Genomic DNA, 19,718 nt, shown 5'->3' with positions numbered 1-19,718 from the left:
GTGAGGAAGCTTTTTGGAGAGAACTGTGCTGTGCAGTGAGCCGGATCCCCACAGCCTTCTACCCACAGGAGAGCAGAGGCGAATGCCCGTCCTGCTGCTCATCTCAGCTCTGGCGTGAGGGTCACCGGAGAGGTCAGAGAGCTGGGTGTGGGTTCCCAGAAGAGGGACATATTGGGCTGCTGTCTGCCTCATGACTCGTAAAACTAAAGCATGAGAGAGAGACTGGCTAAAGTGGTCTGTGTCAGAAGAGGACGGAGCCACATCTAAGAAGTATGTGCCCTCTCTTCCAAAGTCAGGTCAAAGGGCCCTAAATCTCAGCGCCCAGATGTGGAATTCTTAGTAGGAATGATATCTGGGAATCCTTTTCAAAGGACTCCTGAAAGGACTGGGGGATGCACTAGCCTTATAAAGGAAATTGCATTGGTGGGCCTAGAAGAAGTGTCTCCAAAGATCTCAAATGGCTTTAAACATACACCATCTTATGACATAATCAATCACATAATAATTCACTGTCTCCCTTTCCCTCCTTCATCTCCATGTCCCAAACACTAAGGGATCAGAAACTTCAGCTAGCAAGACAAAGAATAAAATCACCCGCTGGAGAAGAATCAATCAGGCTCTCTTCTCAGCCTCTCTTGCAGATTCTCTCCTGCACCAGGTCGCAGCTGAGAGACAGGAGAAGATTGAATAATGCAACAAGTTTGGAGTTTTGATTATTTTCCGGACCAGGGTATTTAAACTACTAAACCAAGACTGTGTTAGCAACTTAAAACATGAGAGCTTTCTGTTCACAGAAGAAACTAGGGAGGCCATGCTGCCTCCCTGCCTCCCCTAGCCTCCATCCAGGGATAAGGGGAAAACCACCCACACTGAATAAATGTTAAAGGCACAGTGCAAAAAAGCAATAAGGTTACGTTCGTGATTATCTCCCATGAATGTGAAGTGCTTAATACATGAGTTACACAATGATTTTTAAGACTGCAGATGTTCTGTTTGGAGTTGCTCCCCTTTAACAAGGCATTTTCAATGGAGTGGTGGGAACAAAAGCCAGATTACAGAGGACTAAAAAGTGAACGGTTCTGTAATAACTGTAAATGGAGTATCATCTTTAAAAATTATGAATCACTATATTGTACGCCTGTAACTTCTATAACGTTGTCCATCAACTATGCGCCAATAAAAAAAATTAAGCAAAATTCTTTTAAAAAGTGAATGGAAATGAGGAGTAAACACAGCACCTATACACTGCTCCTTTGAAGACCTTCTCTCCTGAGAAGAACAGTGTCTAGGAAAGAAGAAAGCTCAAGAGAGAGCCTAAGATGCTAGAGACTCAAGCATGTTTTCAGGCATTAGGGAAGGACCAGTAGAGAGGATTAAAAATAGAGGAAAACTGAGGAATAAGTGATAGAATGAGATCTCTTGGGAGTTGAAAGTAGATGGGGTAAAAAGCACTTGGAGATATATTAGTCTTGAATACGAAATGGAATATCTCCGCCTGACACTGGAAGTGCCAGGAGGGATTTTTAGAAGACAGATGTCTATGGAGATAGGTAGGAAGTTGAACGTTCCTGCCTCATGACCAGTACTCCCCATTAATCATGGGATGACGAACTAGGGAGATTAGGGAGAGTGGAAACCGAGCAAAAGGCCTCAAGAGGAGAATGAGAGTTTGAAATAGCCGCTGAAGGAAACTGAAGAGCAAGGAGATAAAGAATAAGTAAAAAGAATACCCAGTAGTATGGAGGATTCCATTGAAATTGGGGATCGTGTGCTTACGTGACCTGAATAGCTCCCGTTATATATTTTTTTCTCTAGCTGTGCGGAACGGTTCATATGTGGTTGTGAAGAAATTGAATGGAAAATTGATCCAAAGTCTCAAACCTGCAGAGCACTGAAAGCAAAAAGATGGTTGGGAATCTGAGGGTGATAGTGGGAGAGAAGTTCAAATTATGGACAATAGAATCTTGCCTGGTGGAGGAAGTGATCAGATGAACATTGACAGATGCAGAAAAAATGAAGGGATTAAGAGACTAGAGGTATAGATGAGGTTGATGAGCTGCTGGAAAGAAGCTACAATTGAGAAATGATGTTCCTGCAAAGCCATAGTAATATAGCAACAAAAACAATAACAACGATATTTATTAAGCAATTACTGTGTCAAGCAGTGCTTTAAATGTTTTGTTTTATTACATTTAGTCATCACAACAACCGTGTGAGGGAGTTACTATTATTCTACCCCTTTTTCCCCTTTTAATTAAGTAAATTAAAGTACTGAGAGTTTAACTTGCTAAGGTCAGTATGTGGCAGAGCCCACTTTCTTAACTACCATGTAGGTCAAAGTCAAAGTCCTAAAGATATCATTTATTTACAAAGGATGGAAGTTTCACATGAAACAGAAGGAAATGGGTGGTTAAAAAATAATAAGTGGAGACTGGGAGGGCAGAGTTGAGGGGGAAGAGTACAGAGCAAATGGGGACAAAGTTGAAAGGGACAGGATAAATCATTGAGGAGGCTCACAATTTGAATGGTGCAAAAGGATTAGCAGAAGGAATGGCCCTGAAAAAAACAACTGACCCTAGATTTCCCAACTGCTTAAGCAAGATTATTGGTGCCAAGTCAAGGCACATACTATATATCATAGGCAGCTCAGAGAATAAAGTTGAAAAAGGCCCCATGCCAGACCCCAAGGAACTTATAATCTAGACACAAATAAAACAAGTATTTTTCAAAAACATAATACAAGTCAGAGTAAGAAAATGTCAGAAAGACTAAATCATAATGCTCTGGGGCTCAAATTTTTTAAAGATTGCATTTGCCTGGAGAGATCTGAAAAGGTAGATGTAACCCTCTGGGTACACAGGATTGACAGAAGAAGAAAAGCGAGGCAGTGTATTCTAGAGGGAAGAAACTCTAGGGTTAGGGTTAGGGTTAGGGGAGCATAAACAGAGCATGGAGGTAGGTGAGTCTAGGGAACACTGGGGAGCAGTAAGGAAAGCAAGCTGACTGGTACCCCCAAGCACAGATAAGATTGGAAAGATAACCTGAGATCATGGTGTAATTTAGGATGACATCTTGAATTTTACTTAATTCAGAAGGCAGTGAGGAATAGAGGGCAGAGGGTTTGAACTGAGAAATTACAGAATTGGAGGTCCTATACATTTAGAACATTTAAAGCCCAGTGCCTCATCAGAAGACTCTTCTCCTCAGAATTTTTAGCTTATTTTCCAAAAAAGAGACATGCTCATGTAATGAAGTACCATCTTGACAGTGGTGAAACTCATATATTTTTCATGGTAATAAAACTTCCAGTTTGATCACTACCCCATAAAAATAAACTGTTTTCCTTATTTTTTTCCCCTAAAGCAGTTAATTGCAGTATGCTTGTCCTCTTCCAGACAATATTTTAAATGCTATGAAATAAAGTAAAAATGAACATGGAAAGCAGCCTATTAAATTAAGAAGTTATAAGACAATATGCACCTGAGAGGTACATGAGGAAACAGAATAATTTTGCTTTGGTAAAAACAAACAAACAAACAAGCAAACGAACAAACCAAAAAAATCAGGATTGAAGGGGGTTTAGGAACCAACTGAACATGTCTATATGGACCAGTTCTTTTTTTTGCAATCTTTTGTGCATCTCCACACATATGTCAGCAGTGCAGAAGCCCTCCAAAGGCATGGCCAAGGGCACTTACCAAGTTGTTCTTTGTGCCATGCTCTAAGCCCAGCACATCAAAACATATTCATGAATTTGACATGCTTGTTTTTAAAATGTATTCAAAAGGACCACTATAGAAAAGTTGGTGGCTTTTGGTGAACAAAATCTTTTCTATGGAAATAAACCATGGGTCTGGCCAGTTTTCCTCAAATCATATTCCAGTGGCACCTGCATCCAGAAAACTAGGGATGATTCTCTAAAATGCAGGAACCAGGCCACCCTCCAGACCTAGAAAATCAGAATCTCTGAGTGCAAGGTCTGGCAATCTGAACTTCTGTAAACTTCCTACGTGATTTGTATATATGCTAAGGCTCTTGAATCTTTGGTCACCTGGACGGATACCAAAACAAAACAAAACTGGTTAGCTAAAGAACAGAGGTAAGAGGTAAAAGTTTTTTCACTATAAACTCCTTTGTGCCTTTTGAATTCTAAAGTTTTTCACACACAAGACTTAAAAAGAATGAGCATCATATTTATATTTGCACCCCTCCAGAACCAATCAGAGCATCTGGCTAATAGGAAAAGAAAAATGTTTGTGGATTTTAACTAAGCAGCATGGTCATAAATGGCATAGTTTATAGTAAATATTATAAGTAACATACTTTTTTTACACCCTAATTTCCTCTTCCCTCCCCTGACCTTCTCAAAACACAGAATAATTACTGCATCGTCAACGGCTTTTGCACCAGGACCCATGTTTTGCTCCTTATTCTTCTTGGTAGTGATTCATCCATCTCCAGTACCTGGAACTTATCAGAGGCTGGAAAGTGCAGATAAAGCTTCCCATATCTTTCTCTTAGCCACACTTTTACAATTGGTATCAGTTTCCTTTCTTACAAATGCCAGTATATGTGATATTTGGCACTTACCATTTGCCTTTTACAGAAAAAAAATCATAGATAAGCATCTTGTTATACAAATCTATGTTTATCGGGCTAGAATTTTTTTCAGCTGTTAATCAGATGAACTTTATGCCTTTGGCAGTTTCCAATGATCTGAGTTTTAAGTGGCTGGATTAGTCTTTTGGGTAACAATGAGAATTGCTTGTAGTGTGCTTACAGCAAAAACTGTTATAGAAATGCAACTGTAACTTCTTTGGACATTTTCCTTCTCATTGGATTCTGCATGTAAAGTAAAGATTATTTTGATATATTCAATTCTTTTTTTAAAACAAAACAAACAAAACAAAACCCCTCAGTTCTGAAACACTCTTAAAATTATAAAGGCATCTTCTTTAGGAAAAGACTAACATCTACGTTCCCTGAAATGGCAACCTTTTTAAGCTGCTTCTTCGTTTCTTTTCTCTTCTGTGCAGACAATGTTGTCAGGTGAGGAACTGCCAAGAAGTGGCACTACAGTTAACACAGATCAGAACAGAAGAAGAAATACTATTTGGGAAGCAAGCTAATTTTTGACCAAAACCTTCTCATTGTATATCTGTCCCCACCTGTCCTGTTGCTTGTTGTGCATACCTTCCTAACTCAGCAATAATAAGGAAAACAGAGAGGTGATGTGTTCAGCAAAAGATATAGACAGTGTTCCATGTGTAGAGATAATATTGTGATTCACCCCCCCCATAAAAGTTTAAAAAGAAATTGAAGTGTTTTATGTCCTGACCAATTATATATTCCTTTTATGGCCTTGTATTTCTTTAGGAGCACAAAACAAAGCCCAGGCTTGAGTCCAAAGCCTAAAAGTGTCATGAGGTGACATGCATTACAAAACCATCACTTTGAAGTAGTCCTTTTGCTTATGGTACACTTTGCATTATGTTAAAGTAGATATACGAAAATAGAATTGAAAACCTAGGAAAGGTTCCCTGCTTGGAGGTTAAGTAGCTTTTCTTTTACAGGATTAATTTCAACACCTTATAAATATTACCTTAATTCTTGCCAATCAAGTTGAGTTTCAGCAAAAGCAATGTCATCAACAAGCTCATACTCACTTTGGGTCACTCACTTTGGGTCACTCCGGTTTTTACCAGAGACAGTAGCATTTTTTACTATCTACACTCATACAATTTAAAAAGTGGCACTCTGCTTTAAATGTCACAGCATAAAATGCTTTCCAAGATTGAAAAGTAAATTCAAAGGGACGTCAAATGTATTAGTATCAGAAAGTCATACAGTATCTCTAAGTTTTTCATTTTCTGTCCAATGCAGATATTATTCAAGTGAAATATAGACACAGATTTTTTGATACATCTTTCATAAAGATAAAGCAAATTTGAATTAGTAGCTAACTAGGTTAACAGATTTTTTTATATTGTATAAAAAAATTAATAGAAAGGCACTTGAAGTATAATTTTGCCATTGTTATTGGGCTACATTGAAAAGTGCAGCATATAAAACAAATGATGAAAGACTGCCTTGAACAGATATTAGTAAAGAACTTCCAGATTTAAGTATGGTTTTCTTTTTTTATATATGCACCTTTATTGGAGTATAATTGCTTTACAATGTTGTATTAGTTTCTGCTGTACAAGAAAGTGAATCAGCTATATGTATACATATATCCCCATATCCCCTCCCTTTTGAGCCTCCCTCCCACCATCCCTATTCCACCCCTCTAGGTCGTCACAAAGCATCAAATTGATCTCCCTGTGCTCTGTAGCAGCTTCCCACTAGCTATTTTACATTTGGTAGTGTATATATGTCAATGCTACTCTCTCACTATGTCCCAGCCTCCCCTTCCCTCTCTGTGTCCTCGAGTCCATTCTCTACATCTGCGTCTTTATTCTTCCCCTGCCACTAGGTTCATCAGTACCATACATATGTATTAGCATACAGTATTTGTTTTTCTCTTTCTGACTTACTTCACTCTGTATGACAGACTCTATCTAGGTCCATCCACCTCACTACAAATAACTCAATTTTGTTCCTTTCTACAGCTGAGTAATATTCCATTGTATATGTGTGCCACATCTTCTTTATAAGTATGATTTTCTTAAATCTCTCAATAGCCTACTGTTTTGACAAATTTTGGAGGAAAAAAGGAGGAGATGGGAAAGGTCAAACAGTTGAAGCTACTATAAAAAATAACCAGAAGGTTAAGTTTTAAGAGTCTTATTTTTCACAAATACGCCAAATGGTAAAAGTCTTACATATCAATTCTATGACTGCATCAGGCTGCTGGTAGCTATTTAAAATCACCCTTAAAGTATTTTTGTCTGTGAAAGTTCTAAGATTTAAACTATATTCAGCAAAGTGAATAGAAACACTATTAAATATTCTTGATCACACTTGAAGCTTTTCATGTTAAAGTCTGTGTGGTTTGTTGTATAGAATATAGGATATCACTGTTTCTTTTTATTCACAGTTGTAAGTAACTATATTTTTTCTGATTATTTATATCAAAACTTTCTCTCATCTCTGCCACTTTACCTTAGTAAATTTTCTTAAATATTTCTCTCAGTCTCTTAATGAATGAACCTGTTCTAGTCATTATTATAATGATTATAATAACCAGTATTACTATTCATTCACATGACTTTATATATTGTAGGAGCAAACTATTATCACATGAATTATTTTTATGATCTTCTTACAGCAGCATAAATACCACAGTGGTTTTCATTGCCATTGAAAAGCTCATGTAGAATTATTTCCATGTGTCAACACTAACCACCAAGAGCTACTAGCATTCACGTACAGCAGTAGCTTAAAAAACGCCCATTCTACATTCCTGACCTAATTAAACCTAGAGAATTCAAATTTATTTTATTATAAAAAAGATCCCCATGTTTGTTATAATTTTTTTTCAATGCGTGGATTCAATCTAGGACACCTGCTTCCGTAGGAAGAGTTTACTTTATCTAGCTGAGCATTGACAAGTTTTCTTAAAGGAGGTATTTGATGTTGGAAATAGCAGACTCAATAAATATGGAAAAGGGTTTCAGAGTGTCATTGATGGAAAACAGTTGATAGTTATTCTAGTAAAAATTCAGTCACTAGTTTTTCGTGATTATGGTTTCTAATAAATCAGAGGATATTCGGTGAATGCAAAAAGCAACAACTCATTGATTATTTATACCCGTTAACTCTATGTGCTATGTTACAAACCAGATTAAGTTGATTGAAATTACAAAACCCCAACCTCCTGCTGCCTCGAATTATGAATAGTTCACATATCATGAAGCCATTATGTGTGAACATCTAGGACATGTTATTCAGCATCAATCTAATTGTACCAATGTGGGTCTATGGCAGTTGGACTCATTTTTTGTTATGAAATACATTAAAACCTCAGGGAAAAAATGCTCACCATGTTTTGCTAATAACAAATCCTCCAGAGTGCATTAATATAGTGAGAGTATTTGAGATATGTCCAAAATCCAAAAACATTTCATGAATTGAAACCCTGTGCAAAAACTTCTTAAAAAAAACTAGCATTCCTGTGATTGCACTGCCCCCTAGGGTTAAAATGACTCATGTTTACACTGAGGTTCTTTTGCCTTTTTCAGATCAGCATTTTCATGACCCATTTGTCTAACTATGGGAATGACCGACTGGGATTATACACATTTGTCAATCTTGCCAACTTCGTGCAGAGCTGGACCAACTTGCGACTTCAGACTCTGCCTCCAGTGCAGCTGGCTCACAAATATTTTGAGCTCTTTCCTGATCAAAAAGACCCTCTCTGGCAGGTAAGATTGGCTCAATAATTGGTATTAGTAATTAATCCCACAAACATATCTTGGAGTTTTATGAGGTAATGCAAATCTGAAAAGTGAAGGCATTATGGGGAAAACATAACGTACATTTTGGAAATGTTAGTAGATTTGAGAAACTCCATAGTTGGCCAGATTCTCTGTTCCTGTGCCCATTAGAAACTATGGAATTCTGAAAGCTCAGTGAGAGGTTCAGTGGATGTGATGTTTTGAGTCAGGAGGGAGGGATCAATTTGCAGGCTGCAGTAGGCTGAAAGAGCAGAAGATGGTTTAGGCATGTGTTAGACAGGTAGCCAGCTGCTCAGCCTGTAACACATCACCTCTCATGAATAAATGACATTACAGGGGTAGGTGAGACGAGTTCAGAACTGACATCTGCCTCTGAACCATGAGGTACACCAGCAGCTGCAGAATATAGGCAGCTTTTAGAAGTATCAGTATGGAATTACTTTGGACGTGGGGAAAGTGTTTAGTGGCAAAATCATTGAGCTTCTTAAGAGAAAATGTCACAGAAATACGGTGTATTCAGACTGTTCCAGGCGTAACGCAGATTTCAAAGCTTATGTTCTCATGTGTCTAGAATTGCAGAAACCTACTTTGAGCTTAGGTTGCCCACCCCGTGATCTGGGGAAAGTAATAATCTTAGCAAATAACTACATAGTGCTTATTGTATGTCTAACTGGGTTCTTTACACGTGTTCGTTCATTTAATCCTCACAACTAACCTATGAGGTAGGTGTAGTTATTATCCCCATTTTACAGATGAAGAAACTGGGGCACAAAAAGGCTGAAACACTTAAGCAAGGTCATACAGCTGCTATGTGACAGAGTAGGAATGAGTTCCAGGCCACTGCACTCTGAATCAATGTTCTAAATGAGAGTTACTGACAGAACTGAATGTATAACAATAATGATATTCAGAAGTAGAACCCACTAAATTTCACAGAGTGAAGTTGCAGTAAGCTCTGCACTTCTATTCATTTAGCTCTGAACTTAAGCTGATTACCTCCTGGGCACAAACAGATAACCCCAAGAAGAAACGTAACTACACATTTTAGTAGGTTAAAGTTGGTGGTTGTAGAATTATCACTGTAGAATTATATTATTTTGTAGTTAAGATTTTAAAACACCCATCTTTTTATGTTAACCACTACAGAACATCACCAAATTGTTAGCCACTGGAAAGACATGAAACTTTCCTGCTAATTTAATGCCTTATTTTTAAACTGAAATCATTATTATTTCAGGTGAAGCCACTTTTTTCTAGACCAACAGCCAAAAAGAAAACTCTCACTTTAGTCTTAAAATCTGTTGCTTATTGTAAATAAGCAGAAGGTTTATTTAATTACACGTATCTATAGTATTAACTGAATAGAAAGTGTTCTCCTGTTTGCCTATTCCTGAATAGTATTTAAAAAGGCTGTTAATTTTTTATATAATATGCACTTAACAGTTAAAATTAAGGATGTTCCACACACAATTAAGACATAGAACTGCCAGTAGCAGAAAAAAATATTAAACCTGAAGTGCTATTTCCAATTTACCCATGTTGGAAATGTCTCCCCTCCCTCACCTCCTCAGTAGACACTCAACTTCAGAATGGAAAGGAGTTATTTGAAATCTTCCATGATGCCACTTCAAGGGATATCTTCTTTCCTGGGATATCTTTTCAAGGACAAAAGTTGAAAAACTCTAGCACACAATGGTCACCCACAAAAAATACATCTCTATTTTCTTCTCCTGTTTAGAATCCTTGTGATGATAAACGCCACAGAGACATTTGGTCTAAAGAAAAAACCTGTGATCGCTTACCAAAATTCTTGGTAATAGGACCCCAGAAAACTGGTAAGAACTTGTTATGTTATAATTAACCAACCAGTGTAAAAATCCTGATGACTAGACAGTGAATTCTTGTCACAATGACTTCTCAAACTACCTCTGCATATTTATGAATGAGTAACATTTTATTCTCTGACATAATCTTTGTCTAGCTTAACAATGTGTTTTTTTAAGTAAAAAGGATGAAAATAGATGTCACACAGTTTGAATATCCAGCAGTCAATCTGGTGGCAAATGTTATTTTTTTCCAAAGATCTTAATTGAAAAGGGGTGTTATTAACATTTCTAAAATCAGAACTAATCATGTGCTTGGAGAGTGACTGACAGGATTTAATCAAAAGTCTAGATGGACACATATAAGTACCTATAACTCTTCCAGAAATTTAGCCTCTTCCTGCCATCTTCCTGATATAGTTTATTTCTAAACTGTTTCTTGCAGAAATGACTATTTTCTAAAAGTCCGTAAGGATGTTTGACAAGCAGAATTCCTAGACATAGACAAAACTTTGTGCTAAGAAAGTACTTATTCATGCCCAGGAGAAATCTTTGGCACCTTTTCTTAAATTGGTGTGCAGTTTTTTCCCATAAACTTCTTGTTTCTGTAAGAATCAGTATTAAAATGAAGCCCAGTGGAAACTTTAAAATGACAGACATTCAGGCTGTATCCTGCATGATAAATTATTTGGGGCTCTTCATTTCTGGCTTCACAGAAAACAGCCATTTGAACCATATCCCTTCCTAAGGGGAATACATTCCCTTTCCTCATTTCTCTAGAAATAACTGGGGAGAATTCTATGTAATGTACACAGTAAGTTTAGCCTATTCATTTTCTCTTAGTCCCATTTACAAATATCAATCTGAAAACAATAATAAATATGACAAATAGTTCTCTTCTCCTTATTTATTTCACTTGTCCTTATCTACTTAAAGTCAAGAAGCAACTAGAAAGACATTTAAAAGAAAGTCTCTTTAGCAAACTCCCGCTGTCATCACATAGCTTTGTCATTAACGATCACATCTTCTCTCTGAAGCTTGGCAGATCAAGTTTGCTTCAGAAAGCCCTGCAGGATATGCTTCCTCTTGTGTTGTGCTAGATATGCAGACATTTTAATATCATAGTTAGATGGTAGAATTATTACTTGTCGCCTTCAACTCTATTGGATTGCCAAATGTTTATGTTACAATTTGTGTATGACATTTACCTTTGGAAGGGGATTTTTATCTCCTTTTTACAGAAACTGAATTTTTTCCCAGTTTTACAGAGGTATAATTTACACACAGTAAATTCAGCCATTTTAAATGCACAGTTTGATGAACTTTGGAAATTGTAAACAGTGGTATAACCACTACAACATTCAAGATTTAGAACACGTCTGTCTCCCTAAAAAATTTCTCCAGTCTTTTTTCCCTCAGTCCTCAGCCACAGACAGCCACTTTCTGCCTTTTCTAGAATTTCACATAAATGGAATCATAAAGTACGTAATCTTTTGTGTTGGACTTCCTTCACTTAGCAAATTGCTTTTGAGATTGATCCATATTGTTGTATATATCAATATTTTATGAGATTAGTTTTTAAATGGACAAATGTCTTCTTATATCAGTTTCATAAAAATGAATTAGCTTCATTTTTATCTTTAGTTTTGCCAAAAGTATTTTTCTGAATAATTTTGCATAGATGTATAGTCATCTGGATATTCAAATATTTTTAGTGTTGAAAATATCAAAACTGAAGCTTTTTTTGAATGTATGTGTCTATGATTATGTAATTGTGATACACATACACACACACACACACACACACACGACAGTTTGTTCAGGCCCAAGAATATGAGTAAGTAAAGATAGAATTCAAAAACCACAACTTAACAACTTTTTGACCACTGATAAATTACAGCATGCCTTTTATTGACTATGCAAATGATTAGATCACATTCATTTTTTTGTCTAATTAATGCTCATCATGCTATTAAAGGCAAATAACATGATTTAATACAATCCTTAAAAAAAAAAATTCAGAAAAGAATGTTATCAGTTGATCTGAGAATGAAATTAATCTTTCTTTTTTCACATTGTAATAGCTATTCTTTCTGTCCTTACAAACACTATATTCTTTTCAATTTTTAAAAAATACATTACTGAATTCTATCTCAATAAAATTATTTTTAAAAATAACTTACTAATATTTAGATATGAAGCTATTAAGGTACTTTCACATAGTTTATCTCACTTGACCCTTATAAAGCCCTGAGAGCTAAGTATTTTCTTCCCCACTACACAGATAAGAAAACTAAGACTCAGGTTACATATTTTTGTTCAAGTTCACACAGCTGGTAAGTGCTAGAAATAAAACTCCTGATCGTAGAAGTTATTGGACTCTAAAGACCATGCTCTAGAAAACTTTACTATGGATTTCAAGTAATGGAACATTTCTTTTCCCAATAAGTTTTAGATTTTGTCCCATATTTCTTCTAAGTCAGTGATTCTTAAAGTGTGCTGACTCAGAAACTCTGGGATAGGGGCCAGCTCTCTGTTTTAACAACGCTCCAGGTGAATCTGATGCATGCTAAAGTTTGAGAACCACTGTTTTAAGTCAAGTTTGTGAAGAACATTTTGACCTTGTTTATCGTAGATTATCTGTGATTGTAGATAAAATGTTCATTGTTTGGCTCAGATATAATCTAGGAGCACTGCCTCTTCCAATTCATTGTTTTAGACAATATTGCTGTTGACAGTTATTTTAACAAATCTGTATGAGTACCTGTGATATGCCATTCTCTTCCCCAAAAATGCAAATTTTGTCATATCACTATTAAGGGCACCGATATTTTTTTCCAATTTAGCAATTTAAACCATTTTGACACTACTTTTTATAGGTATGTAAGTGCATTCAAACTTAAACTGGTTAAAAGTTCATATTCTGTCTCAAATTAATAAGCTTTCATAGGCCTCAGGAAAAACTTTATAGAGGAACCCAAGTATTAACTTGATAATGTAACATCTCCTATTAAATAATGATAGCTTTCATTTATATGGTGCTTTGTTAACATCGAAATATCTTCAGGTACAGTATGTCTTTTCGTCCTCAGAGAAAGCCTAGGAAATAATCAAGGCAGGCGATTTTCCACTAATAAGTCAAGACAAAGAAGCTAAAAGCCAGAGTCACAGACCAAGTCAGTGACTAACTGAGGTCAAAAGCCAGTTCTCCCAATTCCTGCAACAGGCCTTTTCTCACATCACACTGTCCTCATTTCTTAGAATTTGCTTCTTTTAAGATGCTGGTTATCTATTCAATTTAATTCAAGGAGTACTTATATGTATCTGTTTGGATCATTGAAATACTGAGTTTATTAATGCCTTTGAAATGCTAATAGTAGGTGATTGTGTTTTTGTTTAATTAATCTCTGAACCTCTATTATCTTTTCAGGAACCACTGCTTTGTATTTGTTCCTGGTTATGCATCCTTCCATCCTTAGTAACTCCCCCAGCCCAAAAACCTTTGAGGAGGTACAGTTCTTTAATAGAAATAACTACCACAGGGGGATTGATTGGTAAGATGGGTTATTAGTATAAATCTAAAAGTATATGTACTGTGCACAGTATAAAATTAGCACTTATAATTATACACATTTAAGTTTGTAGCCACAAATAAAAGTCATCCTCTGTGCCTTAGAAACTGACTGACTAGAAGGAGCACAAAAATTATTCATAACAAACTTTTCTCAGTTTACGAAGGGACTTGTCGCCTCAAGAGACACATATAATTTTAATTTGCATTAATTATCTTTGATGGTAATTACAGATAAAAAAATCAGAGAAATACCTAATACACAGGAATTTCATTTCTCTCTACTCTTTAGAAGACACTTTCATAACCTTCTGTTCTTACGCATTTTGCATTTAAGTGATGCTGCAGTTCACAAATATAATTTTCAATTTTGCTTTGGTACAAAAGGTAAATAAATAAAACTAGGAACGTGTATGCATTTCATGAGTAATGAATGCTATAATAAAAGCTATCAACAATATATAAAATTTAATTTTGGGCCTTTGAAATTAGAACCATATCAACGATCTGAGGAAGAGTTAAATTAAATTAAAAGTTAAAATGTCAGATATACACAAAATATGTAATGTAGCAGGAATAAATGTTGCAAACAGACATTAATCATAAGGTGTATCTAGAAGTCTTTGAAGGTATAAATTCTGGGCAGAAAGTGGCATAGAAGAGTAAATTCTTATAATAACTTTAGAGTATGAACATAAACATTTTGCATGTAGTTTAGCAGAAAAGTGTTACATATTAACTTCGGATGTCAAATTGCATGATCTCTATTGTATATGTATCAACCCCCTCAAGGGTTGCTTGTGAGCAGTCCAAATGGAAAGCCAAAGAAATGGCCTGAGTATAAGTTGAGCACCTGCTAGGGTTTACATGCATTCTAATTGTTATATATTTCCCTGCCAATTCTTCAGTCCAGTGCTTGATATTGATTAATTGTGTAGTGTTAAATAACAGCTGTGAGAATCAAGAAATCCATCAACTACTTCAGCCGCTGTTTTCCCACTGACTGAAATATTGGGTTGGCCAAAAAGTTCATGTGTGTTTTCCCCGAACAAACTTTTTTGGCAAACCCAATATATATGCTTGTATACAGTAGAATAAAATGATGTTAACATCAGGACTAAAGGGCATGATTAAAAACTGCTTTGGAAGTGGAGAGGAATGCAATAATGCTTGGATTCCCTGAGGATATTCAATTTAAAAAAAAAAAAAAGCTGTTCATAAGACAGTAATGTGTATAGGCATTATAACAGAAGCAAAAAGTCCCTTAAGCAGTCTACAAAGATATGGCATAAATAAGTAGAAAACTAAAGACAAAGATTTTAATTATAATTCACTAAAAATACCCCAATTGTAAACACTTTTGATTGACAAATTAGGTGTTTTTTAAAAGACAATTAACACAAGGAGCAAATAATAATAACTGCAAATGTCAATCTGTTAGCAATAACTAGAGCTTCGCTCTCAAGGACATCAAATGCATTCAGCCCTCAGACTGGCCTTGCCTCTCCCTGAATCATCAGTACCTCAGCTTCTAGGACCACACCGTTTAGGTCCACAGAGCCACAAGATTGAAGGTTATGTGTCTCAGAGTGCCAGGGTCACTTACAGAATTAGCCCAGGCACAGTCAGTTAATCTGGAAACATGGATCTGTCTTTCTTAGAGAATTGGGCAAAACCAGGGCTGCCCTAACTAACAGGCAGCCTAAACACCACCTTAGGGCACAAGCAAAGCAGGGCAAATGAAAATGAGAAAACTCCATCTTTGATCAAATAGCCAAGATTTGCAACCCAAATTTCTAAGAAAAATGTTTGATTTATGCATACAGTTTAGTTTTATATTTTATGGTTTGGTATTATTTTTTGTAATTACTTGGGGAGGCAGTGGATGGGTGGAGTGGCACATGGAGAGCTTTAAAATCCTGTTAACATTTAGAACCTCTAAGGATCTTAATCTGGCTTTGCGTAAAATCACTTAAAAACACAGGGTTAACCCAAGAAACAAATAAATGTGGAGTGCTTTCAGTTAAAAAAAAAAAAAAGAAATTGCTGAGCTGTTATGGGAGTAGCAAAGCTTAAATGAGGCAGGCATTCGCTTTTAACCTCCAAATTGTTAAACCATTCTAGTTTGCTTACCAATTCTTTGAATAACCTGAATTCATATTCCAAATGTGGACCTATTTCCATCCTGGAAATATGAAGCTGATCTTTATTTCTTTTTGTTTTCATCAAATATTTTTCAAGTGCCTTTGAGTACCAGCCACTGTATTAGAAAAACATGTGCATATAGGCAAACAAGAACTGGCCCCTGCTTTCTCCGTGAGCCTCTGGAGCCAGGCAAAATCAACACATTATAGATCCAAGATCCAGAACTGCTGGAGGAAGTTTTCAAGGCCTAAAGTGTTGTAGGTATAGAGGACTACTGGGAAGGCAGGACAGTTTTTAGAAATTAAAAGTTATCCTGCCCTTCTTTTGTGATTCTTGGGCCCTTCCTGAGAATAAGCAAGCTTGAGACAAGCTTGGATCAAATAAGATACCAGTAGACACTTGATATAACCTTAGCACCCCTGCAACAAGTGTGGACATCTAAATTAAAAAGTATCCTGAAATATGGCACTTCTATAAATAGAGTATACAGCAGAACAGATAACAGATCAAACTTCCCAGAAATGTTTATATACTTCTTTACCCCTAAAAGAAAGGGATGCCAGAATGACATATCACCAACAAGGCAATTTCCAGAAAACATAATAGGATTTCTTTATTGCCCTGAGTTTCAAGACATCACTTTTTTACACCAGCCAAACTCTGTAATATGGTAACAACTGGAATCCTACTAGAAGCTTTATTGTGTGACTGAAAACAACACACCACAAACAGAAGTCATCACATAAATGTTAATGACACTCTTGTTCGGTAATTACTGAACTACCTTGTCTTGGTAACCCCGAAGTCATAGTGGCTTATGAATTGAAGAGGGTGTGGGTGGAGGGTGAGGCTATTATTATAAAATGTAAGAAACTCTAAAAGTTAAATGTGCATGTTCTTTCTAAAAAGGCTCCTTTGTTTTGTTTTTGTTTTTTTTTATTTTTTTATTTTATTTATTTATTTATTATTTTTGGGGGGGTACACCAAGTTCAATCATCTGTTTTTATACACATATCCCCGTATTCCCTCCCTTCCTTGACTCCCCCCCTCGAATCCCCCCCACCCTCCCCGCCCCAGTCCTCTAAGGCATCTTCCATCCTCGAGTTGGACTCCCTGAAAAAGGCTCCTTTTGTTTTAAAAGATGTTCCTTGGTGCTTCAGAAATATCTATTATCATACAATGAATTCATTTATATTTGGCATTTTGTACAAATGGAACATTATACAAAACCCATTATGTCCTACATTTCTGTGCTTGAGGCTATAGGTATTCCTGTGCTCACTCTGCTGGTGATTTGGATTCTCACCACACTTAATGAAACAGGACCTAACCTTGGAAAATTTGGTAGTATTTTATATCTGAAAATATGCACATACTTTTTAAACTTCTTTAATTATTCTAAAGAATATACATGGCACTCTTTGGGAAAAAACTTGAAATGGGCAGTGTTTATACCAGATCTGTTCTGCCCTTTGATACTTTACATTTGAATGCAAGAGCAGCACAATACATTAGTGGGAATGAAATTATTTTTGCTTGTGATGAAGTAAAAAATGTTTTGTCTAAGTCTTTATAAAATGCCTTTGAACTGAACACATCATTTGTTTTGATCGAGTTTTCTTCTTAATTGAACACTCATATTTTTCTCTGTAAAATATTTCTGCATTTAGGTATATTTTATACAGTTAGGTTGATTACTGCTGCTGTTTGATGACTCTGTGTCTACATTTTTGTTATCTCCCAAACCTTTTTTTTTCTTGCTATTAAGTAGAACAAAAAGAAAATGTATTTAAAAAAGCATTTTCAAAATACATTATTAGTGTTCTATATATTTTTTCCTTGCCAACAGGCTTGGGGAACAAATGCCTTAAAAGAAAAAGGCTTTTGTTTAGGAAACAAGTGAGTTTTGTTTGTGGGACACCTTTAACATCTTCATTCACCACGGTGTGAGTATAAACCAGAGTCTTATTTTGAGAATATTCCTTTTCTAGGTATATGGATTTCTTCCCAGTCCCATCTAATGTTACCACTGACTTTCTGTTTGAGAAGAGCGCCAATTACTTCCATTCAGAGGAAGCGCCTAAAAGAGCAGCTTCTCTGGTTCCCAAAGCCAAGATCATCACCATTCTCATTGACCCATCAGACCGAGCATATTCCTGGTACCAGGTAAGGAAAATGCAGACAGAATTCAGCAAGTAGAAGAGGAGTATGGTGAAGGGAGGGTGGTTTTCAGCCATAGCCACCACCTCCCATTTTAACAAAAGAGATTTGTTAGCTTTATATCTTTCGGAAGGTGGGTAAATTTTCCTTTGTTTCCATGGAGAAACAGAAACGTTCCCCTTAAGTTTTTGTTAATTTTGCATTCATTTAATTAATGTATTTAATAAAATGCATTAATACAATGAAGAAATTAAAATAGAGCAAACAAAATAGTATATACTTGTGTGTATTCTGCTTCTGTATATCTGCACTTTTAAAAGTAAAGTGTTATAACTTAAAATCATTTTTCATCTAATATGTGTATAATGCTGCTATTATTATCTCGATTTTACAGATAAGGAATATAACTGATTCCCCAAACAGAACTCACAGGTGGTTTTGTTTTTTTGGTATTTTGGTTTTTTTCTGTGAAGGACCAGAGTAAATATTTCAGGCTTTTCAGGCCATATGCTTGCAACTCTGCCATTGTATTGCAAAAGCAGCCATAGACAATATGTTAGCTTAGCTGTGTTCCAATAAAACTTTATTTACAAAAACAAGCAACAAGCAAAATTTAGCCGATGGGCCATAGATTGATGACCCTGATGCTAAAAGAGTTTGAATAATTGTTTGTACTGAAGAAATAATTTAGTAGCAAAACTAAATATTAGAATGAATTCTTCCTCCTTGAAAGCCCAGCCAGTGTCCCCTGTTCTAAGCCTCTTTCTCTTACACTCGAATGTTACCTTTATGCTTCTGTCTTGGATAGAACCTAGCACAGAAATGATCACTTTGAAATAATTTAACCGACTCTAATAATAAAACTTACACATCAAATACATTTTTACTTTAATAAATATTAAAGATAATAGGAAAAAACTGCCCTAGTGATATTTTATTAATCACCAAATGGAAAAAGTTCAATAAAAAGCAGTCAAAATTAAATATAAGAACATAACAGAATTAATAGCCAAAGTCTTTAGTCTCTAGTATCCTCCGTTTTGTCATTTAAAAACCACTTTCCTAATGTTCATGTGTTCATCCATTCATTAAATTATTTTAATGACTACCATATGCAAAGTACTGTTCTAAGTATGATTTGCAGGTAAATGAACAAATGTGGATGCCACACTTGAGATTGCTTTCAGTCAGATTAGAGAAACAGATATAAATAACCAGTGTATAAATCAGAACGTATTAAGTGACGTGATAGACTCCCACAGAGTGATGAGGCCCATCCGATAAAGACCACCAGGAACAACAAGTTAGGTATATTAACTGGCTGCAGCAGAGGAGCCTGAACAGTAGAACTCTTTGGGCACTTCCCTAAAGAAGGGAAGGATTTGTAAGAGGAGAATTTTAGGTAAAATTAACACAAAGTGTTTGATAGGTGCAAGCAGGGCTGTGGGTAAGGGCGTTATCAGTAGGTCAGGGCTGAAAAGCAGACCAACGGTCCAATTTTCTTGGAAATTATAAAGCTAAGATAAATGTGTGATGTTATGTCCAAAAACCGCTTATCTGAAACTCTGCACCTGGGTTGGAAATAAGGCTGCTTCTCTGTATTAAAGTGACCCACATAGC

General features: G+C 36.0%; 1 protein-coding gene across 1 annotated transcript in view; it reads left to right on the top strand.

Moving 5' to 3' along the window:
* The window catches only part of LOC130834858 (bifunctional heparan sulfate N-deacetylase/N-sulfotransferase 3), a 149,987-nt gene that overhangs the window by 110,877 nt on the left and 19,392 nt on the right, over window positions 1-19,718 (top strand). Inside the window, exons 6-9 of the mRNA XM_057705855.1 lie at window positions 8,184-8,366; window positions 10,138-10,234; window positions 13,653-13,776; window positions 17,930-18,104. Coding sequence (XP_057561838.1) covers window positions 8,184-8,366; window positions 10,138-10,234; window positions 13,653-13,776; window positions 17,930-18,104 — 579 coding nt within the window. The remainder of the gene's footprint in view (window positions 1-8,183; window positions 8,367-10,137; window positions 10,235-13,652; window positions 13,777-17,929; window positions 18,105-19,718) is intronic.

The sequence above is a fragment of the Hippopotamus amphibius genome, chromosome 13 (assembly GCF_030028045.1).
Source record: "Hippopotamus amphibius kiboko isolate mHipAmp2 chromosome 13, mHipAmp2.hap2, whole genome shotgun sequence".
Taxonomy (NCBI): Eukaryota; Metazoa; Chordata; class Mammalia; order Artiodactyla; family Hippopotamidae; genus Hippopotamus; species Hippopotamus amphibius.
Note: the sequence above shows the minus strand (reverse complement) of the source record. Positions and strands in the feature narration are given on the sequence as shown.